General features: G+C 34.7%; 1 protein-coding gene across 3 annotated transcripts in view; it reads right to left on the bottom strand.

Annotated features, from left to right (window-relative positions):
- The window catches only part of LOC136834746 (kin of IRRE-like protein 1), a 237787-nt gene that overhangs the window by 106920 nt on the left and 120867 nt on the right, over nucleotides 1-10000 (bottom strand). Inside the window, exon 1 of one of the 3 annotated variants that reach the window (XM_067097345.1) lies at nucleotides 7945-8553. The exons of the other annotated variants lie outside the window; for them this stretch is intronic. Within the exon in view, the coding sequence (XP_066953446.1) occupies nucleotides 7945-8017 (73 nt within the window). The 5' untranslated portion in view covers nucleotides 8018-8553. Of the gene's footprint in view, nucleotides 1-7944; nucleotides 8554-10000 lie in introns of those variants that run through there. 3 annotated transcript variants of the gene reach the window in all.

Raw genomic sequence — 10000 nt, 5'->3', positions numbered from 1 at the left:
CTTTACAAGACATTCGCAAGTCTTCTTCTCTAGAGACAATAATCTCTCAGTTTCCTCACGGGCTGCTCTTGGAGGAAGAGTCCGTGCTGGCATAAGGCTAATTCAATCTACATCACGTTTTTGTTTTAAAAGAAATAATCTTGATTGATAAAATGAAACTTTTACGTTCTTGTGAATCAGTTTTCACTTCCAATTATAATGTTCGTTGGTACAAGGGAGGTACGTGAAGTTACTGTAATGATGAGGGCTTTTAATTCTGTATTATTCTTCATTAACAAGAACGAAATGGAAATTACTTTGCGTAAGAGGTGGCTGTCAGGGTTCACACATTTTCGGTTTTAAGTGATCAAGTGATGAAAAATATCCTAATCATGATCGTTATATTTTATCTCAAAGGTTAACTTTTAACAGTTGACCATCCATACAAGTTGAATATACTCTGTTCCAAAAGCCTTTTGCTTTATTATATAGAAAAACTATAAAGGTATTCAATGATAAATATCTACCCATTTTGGAGAATTTTGTTTTCAAAGAATTATCTTATTTTCATAACCTTTAGATGTAAATCTATTTGTTAGTAATATAACATTGCAGCTCATTGTTTAGTTGATGAATTAATCATTTCTAGTGCAAAGGCCGACGTATAAAGAAATGCAGTGAGTGATGTCTACGTCAAGGAGAAAAAATCGAAAATAAATACGAAATGAATAATTATTACCGAAAGAAACATTGGATCATTTCCCACAACCATTTTATTTTCCAGTGGTTAAGAGAATCACAAAAGAAGTATTCGTCTAAATGAACCTCAGCTACAGCAAGGAAAATAAAACCGGTGGTCGAATTCTACTTTTGTTACGATATGACAGTAATATCTTTTATATAACATGCATAAAATAAATCCTACATTTACTCGCCATAAAACTATTGGCTCCCTCCCTTAACAAACTAATCTTCCGCCGAAATCTAACGTCAGCAAAACAAATGGAATATAGCTTACCCACTCTAGGAAAGAAAGGTACAATATAATAATGAATAAGAGGGATACGACATAATAATAATAAAAAAAGTGTTAATAGCCTTCTCTCGCCTGGTGCCATCATGTTCAAATAACAGAGAGATGAAACCATTTGGGTTTACAGCAGTGGAGAATAACATCAGAGTGGAATGGGATGGGGCACTTGCTTCAGAATACGCCGGGTTCATTTACTTTAAAAGTCTTAATTTGTACAACATTTCTGAGAGGCTTAGTGGTATTCATGCAGGAGGTTAATGGTAATGGGTGTAAACACATAAAGGTATACGTTTCCACGAGCAGTGAAGAGTGAGATGTAATACTGTCAAGATACTTTGTCATACAGCTGTAATTATGACACGTCTCGATAATTTTGATCCTAGAAAATTTCCCATACATGCACTTACATATATATATATATATATATATATATATATATATATATATATATATATATATATATATATATATATATATATATATATACATACATATATATATATATGTATATATATACATATACATATGTATATAAATAAAGGCAATACCACGAGAGAAAGTGAAACAACGGAGTGGTGGTAGGCCTTTCGACTTACTGTCCTTTACTTAACAGACTGATAGAAACATAAAAACAAGTTTACAAAGAAAGCTCGTATAAATGACAGATGGGGATCATAAAGGAAAATATGTACCTGGAATCCAACACAGAAATTCTTTCCTCTTTTTCTCTGCTTTAATTGATTCAGTTACGTCTAACTTTCATTTCAACAACCTTGCCAGAGAAAATCCTCGATAGCACTGACAAACAATTCTGTGTTCAAATAATTCGCACTTTCTTTCAATCAGTAACAACTGGCTCTGCAAACACTGACCACACCTCTCCGGCACCAGACGTTTACCAAACGTTTGCTTTCCCTTTCAAGACTTGTCAAATAGAATCCCTCCTGGGCACCTGAGCAATATCATCTAATTCGTACCACTCAGCCTCGGCTGAAACTTGAGAGAAACGTTTTTCAGTCTACATTCAGAACTGGTCGATGGCTTATGTCACTACTGAGCATTACGTATTTGCTTATAAGTAATTCACCTTCCGACTAAATCGAGATGTAATCACATTTACAGCCGTGTAAGAGACGCGTAACCTTGTCGGGACCTAAATTAAGTATCTCGTATATCAAGATAAGATTTATTCACGTTTACAGCGGGCATTCAGACATTATGGATATGACGAGTGTATTGACGTGAGTCTGGCGATACAAACATCATTTCCAGTGTGATCATGCACGTATACAGCCCCAAATATTCCTTTCGACGCACATATACTGCAAACTACGATTGTACCTAAGCAAAATAACCTGTAAGACGTTTCCAACTGTACCCGTGGATGCTTACAATTACAGAAATTTATTCACACATAAACAAAAATATGGTTATATTAACACAAGTAGACAAAAGTATTTGCAAATATCCAAAAATACTGATTTGAATCACATAAAAAACCAAAACTTCTTAGATTAATATTTCCATAGCAACAAAAATAGTCGTGGTTAGTGTCATTCACCCAACATTCACAGATATATTCCGGGAGTAAGTCTGTGTAAATGCACAAAAAAATGTAATATACAGTTAATCACGAGTAGGCAATCAAAGTCATATAATATTGAAATTACAAGGCACTGCTATATGATCCCGACGTCCTAAATTTATAGGAAAGTAACAACATTCATATAAAAAGCGATCGCACACAAACACACACGCGCGCACACATACATACATACACATATACTTCTGAGTCACATCCGGATCCAACCCAGGTCTTTCAATTGAAAGGCAAGGGCGCTGCCAACTGAATCGCACAAGTCATAATAGAAGTTGGAACCTCAGTACCACTGTGTCTGAGGTTTTTACATGGCAGGCATGCTGCTGCCTAGCACGCCAGCGAGTTTTACCCAACTTCCCGACCCAGCAGTGACCCAGTTTCTGTTCCACACGTGATTGTGTGCTGATTACTTCTAACAAATATATACTGTATATATATATATATATATATATATATATATATATATATATATATATATATATATATATATATATATATATATACATATACATATACATATACGTATGTATGTTCATATGTATTAAAAATAAAGCGACAAATTTCGTTTAATATTAAACTCATTATACCCTGGGAATAACCTACAGCCAAGGGGAATTATAAGTGATAGGTGTTTCGTAACCAGTGGGATTTGAACTGTCGTCTAGTTGGGAAACTACAGTATAGTGACTATTGGTCATAGTCACTGTACTTTCGTTGTTTCCAACGGGTGGCATTTCGCTATGGCTTAATGGTCATAGTCACTGTACTTTCATTGTTTCTCAACTAGGCGGCAGTTCGAATCCCAACGGTGACGCAGCACTTAACACTTATAGTTCCCTTGAGTTCGTGAACATAAAAGATGTCTCGGTGTATATGACAAAATTCATATATATATATATATATATATATATATATATATATATATATATATATATATATATATATATATATATATATATATATATATATATATATATATATATATATATATATATATATATATATATATATATGTATAGATATACCTATACATATATATGCATATATGTATAGATATAATACATATACACATATATATCTAAACATATATATATATATATTCGCTGAGATCGTTTTATATCGAATCCAATATACTTTGGTAATAATTTACAGCCAAAGGGAATTGTGACTGATAAGTGCCTGGGTAATGAACGACATTTATGGCTTAATGTCTGAGAAATTAAGATTAGCGTCCCGGCTATAAGTGACAAAACTTCATATATCTCGTATTCAGGCATACACACACACACACACACACATATATATATATATATATATATATATATATATATATATATATATATATATATATATATATATATATATATATATATATATACAGTAGATATATATATGCGTGTGTGTGCGCGTGTATGTCTGTATCGATCGCAATCCCAACCTAAAGTTTTTTAATAACTAAACATATAACAAATTAATAAGAAACCAGTAAATCGTAACAAAAAGTCTTTGCAAGTGGTTAAAATTTTAAGTATAAATCAAAAGTCATTTCTTTGTTTAACTACTGACATTACGCTCTGCAAAAAAGTAGGGTTCAGTTACAAATAGATTTACTATCGAATTTGGAACCCTCTTGAACTGAGCATTCCGATCTATAATGAATCATCGGTCAAGTTTTTATATGCAGCTAAGATTTCACTTTGATGTTTTTCCTTTACTCTTTATTACCTACTGATCAATGGACTTGAATTAGAATGTCTTGCCATTTAAAGGCTGCGACAGTTTTTATTGTTGCTTTATTTTCATGTGTGATGAATTACTTCACTTTCTAACTTTTCAGCCCGACTCATTTCCGTCATATTAACAATTTAACGTCATACTGCACTTTGCCATAGAGTTCTCTGTAGGTCTTTCAAAATGGGGATGAGGGGGACTAGCCCCATACCCTGCTACCCCCTTGCTGCAACTCACCACAGCTTTCTCATAAATAGGTATTTGATTCACGCACAAACTCAGCACAAATCTATCAAGGCGGCGATAGACTGATTTCAATTCTAAGAACAGAACCAAGGAGACTATAGACTGATTTCAATTCTAAGTACAGAACCAAGGTAACTATAGACTGTTTTCAATTCTAGGAACAGAGCCAAGGCAAGTATAGACTGATTTCAATTCTAAGTACAGAACCAAGGCAGCGATTGATTGCTTTCAATTCTAAGTACAGAACCTGAATTCAACAAAAAATTGTATAGTGGAAACGAATTCACTTTATATCTCTCTTAATGGCTGCATTGATAAGTCGCTCTCATTCCTATGTCAAATTGAAAGGGCAAGTGGCTGAATTCTGGAATGGGTAGATGCACTTTCAAATTGAAAGGGCAAGTGGTTGAATTCTGGAATGGGTAGATGCACTTACCAAACTTATAATTCCCCCTTTAACAAGATATCCACAAGGTCAAGTGAATCCAGTATTAGGGGTAAGATAATTATCTAGATATAAAAAAGTCTTGTTATCCTACTGCCTCCAGTCTTCTCTATCAGAAACGATTCTCGTGTTTGGGAGTCACAGTTCCTTATCTTCCTTAGTGACAGGACTGAAATAAAGGAAATGCAATTTGCCTGGTCTTTAGTCTCTCCCTCCATCATTTTTCTCTCCGAAAAAAAAAACCGTTTTTTTTTTTAATTTACAGGTGCTGTTTCAGTCACTGCTCCATTGAGAGTTTTAAATTTCCTTGGGAATCCAGGTTCTCGGACTGAGAATCTCTTCCATAGTTTAGAGAAACCTGAATGTTATGGATCTTATGAAACATATATAGCATATATATATATATATATATATATATATATATATATATATATATATATATATATATATATATATATATATATATGTATGTATATATATTTGTGTGTGTACGTCCACACATACACCCGTGTATATGCATGCTTTCTGACAATCGTGACAAGTAAATTTCCTTCATTTCTGAAAATAACAAAGCACTTTCCATTGCGTGAAGCCTGTGGCGATGGGCTAATTTCGGCTTTAGTAATATCTGACCCGGACCTTTCAACAACCTCCAACCCCCATGCCCCATCCACTCCCTCACCCCCATCCCCACCCACGCAAATTCAACCCACCCCCCCCAACCCAGACATGAACCCAATGCTTTCAGTTATGCGTAGTTTATATTAATTGAATATCTACATTGATACAGTATATACTCGTAGTTACCTTACTTAGCGAAGGAAGGTAACCATCTAATGTCCGCTATAGCCACTGTACCAAAGCTTCCATAATGATAGGTCCGAAGCTGTTTATTAATTTGTCTAATTGGTTTTTTATTTGTTTATTTACTTGACGATATTCATTATTAATTGAATATATTCCGTATTAATTATTTCCATATGGCATTAAGGACATGATTAGATTTATCTGTTGCTATTTGTCAAAACTGTTTATTTTTAAAACTATTTACGACTACTGTTTATGTGATTTAATATATATTTATACATACATGTGTGTATTTTAATTCAATATATGTACATATATAAATATATATATATATATATATATATATATATATATATATATATAAATACTATATATATAAATATATATATATATATATATATATATATATATATATATATATATATATATATATATATATATATATATATATACAAATATATATATATATATATATATATATATATATATATATATATATATATATATATATATATATATATATATATATATATTTACAGATAGTTTGATATTGCTATAAAAATGACTTCGCCTCTGAGCAAGAAGTCAGCAAAGGTTGCACGCAATCAAACCTGTTTCGAGACTCACCTGTCAACTCACGTAATGGAATTTTTCCCGACAAGAACTTCGATTTGCCTTCAACCGAAATTTTATTTTTTGCTTTCTTCTCTGGTCCTTTAAAGACTCTCCTTTTTTTTTTGCCATCTTAATTTCGAATTATATGAAGTCAGTTGTTTCTCTTCGCGTCGTTCTTTATTGAATTATGGTATTCTGGATTTCGATTTTTCTGTAATTCTTTATTTTGTCCTTCAACATATTTGACATATTACTTCCGAACGCCAGCGTAACTTGCACTGCGAAATGAATGATTGGTTGTCATGATTTATTTTCTCTGTGTAATTATACCCAAGCAATGAAAATTACCCCCGTGAAGTGTAAAATCGCTCAAATTAAATTACTATTTCTTCCATCTTTATTTCGCTGAAAGGTTTAACAAAGATAAATTCTAGTTAATAAAACATTTATCCTGTCCCTGACATTCACCTTGCTCGACTAAAGAAAAAAAAACATACAAAAAAGTTTATTTCCAAAATCAGACACAAAACCGACAGCAACGGGATTTTGCGATTTCCAATAGCTCCATTCTCTCATTTCCTAACTCGACTGAAAAACGCATCGTTTTTTTTTTTCTTTGCCCAAAGATGGATTTTTCCTCCTTTACTCATTTATTTAAAAACATGTACACTGACGTGTCCTACACGGAAAAAGCGCCCTATGTTGCACTGCAGTAGAGATGAACATATTGATAAAGAACAGAAGTTGAAGCGGAAGTTATACTTTGGCCATTTTCACTATTTTTCGTACCTGCCAACTTTGACCTCGATTTTTAACCTGGCTATTTACAGTGATCCAATTGTTTGATCATTGGTACGTTTACCGTATGGTTGTGTGTCGTTCTAGGAAGATTTTACTTTTGATTTTCCTCTGTGAATTCAGTAAGTTTTCTTTCATTCTCCAATAAATATATTTCTATGCCGTCGGATCGTTTTCTTGTTAAACTATACTTTTATAGATGTTAAAAGCAATGTGTTTGTAATCTTTAGTACTCTCAGTACTCTGTATCTTATTTTCATTAGAAATTCACATTTTCATTTCTCGTTCTATTTTATTTACAAGGACATTTTATTATCATTTATGAATTCATTCGCTTTCTGTTTATAACATGCGTTTCCGAAAACACCTAAGGTCATTTTTAAGCAAGGCCAGTTCCATTAAAAGTAAGAGTGAAACACAAATCAAAATATTCGTATCATTCACATTCTCAACCCCTGGCTCACGTCTGTTAAGAAAGGTAGAATTTCGCTCTGAAAAAATAAAGCTGGCTTGGTTTTCCCTCTTAAAACACAAAGGTAGGTTTTTTCCGCTGTAAAACTCGAGTAGATTATCCCGAACTGGGAAGCTGGTCGGCTTTTTTTTTTTCTCTAAAAGAAAGGGGGTAAGGGGTGGGTGGGTTGTCGAATTTTCCCCGCCCAGGAGGAAAAACAAGGGTCGATTTCTTCTTACCTGAAGACCTGGGCACTTCTCCTTGCGTTACATCCAAAAGAGTCATCAAGCACGAGAGCAGAAAAACAAACATTTTTGATCAATCTGAATTCAAAGTCGACAAAAAGTTGTCTATGCTCCGTGATACATGAATGTTATTATGTTTCCGCTTTTCTGTTAAGTTAGAAATCCTTAACAGAAGGTTTGGGTTCTCCTAAATGCACATTTTTATTCTCATCAATAAAAAAATAAAAAATTCTTTCACACACCGTGTTATAGGATACGAATGATTTGAAAGCATCGGATATTTTATTTTTTCTGAGTCTGGAAATTCAAAACTTCGTATCTAATGCACTTAATTCCCGCTACTTCTCCCCCGTCTGGCACATCTACACAGCAATGAATTATTTTCGGTTTGTATTTCCTATTTTCGTGGCATAATTACACGACTGCCGCCGTAAAAGCGTTTACACAGGCCACCAGAATCGAGGAACGCGGTCAAGGAGCGTAACGCAGCGCGACCTGACACACACTCTGCCAGCTACCTACTGACTCTGTCCGACAGGGTTGGGCCCATCAGGCTCTCCCATCCCCGCCCTCCAACCTTCCATCCCTCCCTCTACCACCCAGGCCCCCGGCTCTCTCTCTCTCTCTCTCTCTCTCTCTCTCTCTCTCTCTCTCTCTCTCTCTCCGTACGCCTTGCCTGATTTATGTTAAAACAACATGCATTTTATATACCATTGCAACCCCACCCTCTGCCGACTGGCTTCTCTTCATCAGGATTTTTAGAATTTCCTGATTTCCATCACGGGGCAATTCCTCCTCGGGAAAGAACCATCATCTGTAATGAGAGTGCAAAGCGAGATGGTGACTCGGCCATCATTGCCGCATTACATTTTCGTTTTAGAGCCCAATCGTCCCCTCCCCTACGCCTTCGGAAACGTGTTCTGCTCATTCAGAGGAAAATGCAGCAGGAGGTAGAAGTTTGTATTGTCACTTCGCTCATTCAAATGGATATGCGGGAAGAAGTAAAAGAAGGCTCCATTGTCAAGTCGCTCATTCAAAGGAAAGTGCTGAAGAATGTAGAAGTTTGCGTTGTCATTCGCCCATTCGAATGGAAACGGAGGAAGAAGTAAAAATCTACACTGTCAATTCACACTGAAAATTCACGAAGTAGAAATCCCCACTGTCACGTGGCTCGCTTCAAATGAAAATGCAAGAAGAATTAGAAATCTACATTGTTAGTTTGTTCATTCAAAAAAATATTGTAAGAAGTAAGAATCCCCACTGTCACGTAACTCACTTCAAATAAAAATTTAGGAAGAAAGAGAAGTTTGTTTTGATGCATCACTCATTTACATGAATATGCAAGAAGAGGTAGAAATCTCATTATCAAATTACTCATTCAAATGGAAATGCACGAAGTAGAAATCCCCATTGTCAGTTCGTTCATTGAAATAAAATCGCTGGAAGAGATAAAATCCCCATTGTCACTTTGCTCATACTAATGAAAATGTAAAAAAATGTAGAAATCCACATTGCCAAATCCCTTACTTAAATGAAACTGCAGTAAGAAGTTGAAATTTCCATTGTCAAGTTGCTTATTCAAATAAGAATGCAGGAAAAAGTAGAAATTTGCGTTGTACGAAGAAGTAGAAATCCCCATTGTCCGGTCGTCATTCAAATGAAAACGTATGAATAAGTAAGTCTCCAATGTAACGTCGCTGATTCCAATGAGAATGCAAGAAAACGTAGAATTCTCCTCTGTCTTGTCGCTCATTCAGTTATAATACTGGAGGTAAAAGCCTATTCAAATAAAAAAGAGAGAGGTAGCGGTATCCGTTATCATATAGTCCGAGGGGAAAGCCTCTGCTCTCACATCGCTCATCCCTATCAAAATGCAGGAAGAATTAAGCCTCCGTTGTCACGTCCTCGATTCAATTGAAAATGTAGGAAAACGTAGAAGTCTCCACTGTCTTCTCGGTCATCTAATGCAAATACAGGAGGTAAAAGCCTCCGTTATCAAATTATTTATTCAAAAAAAGAGGCAAGACGAGATAGTCTCCGCTATCACAGA

This window comes from Macrobrachium rosenbergii, chromosome 54 (genome assembly GCF_040412425.1).
Source record: "Macrobrachium rosenbergii isolate ZJJX-2024 chromosome 54, ASM4041242v1, whole genome shotgun sequence".
Taxonomy (NCBI): domain Eukaryota; kingdom Metazoa; phylum Arthropoda; class Malacostraca; order Decapoda; family Palaemonidae; genus Macrobrachium; species Macrobrachium rosenbergii.
Note: the sequence above shows the minus strand (reverse complement) of the source record. Positions and strands in the feature narration are given on the sequence as shown.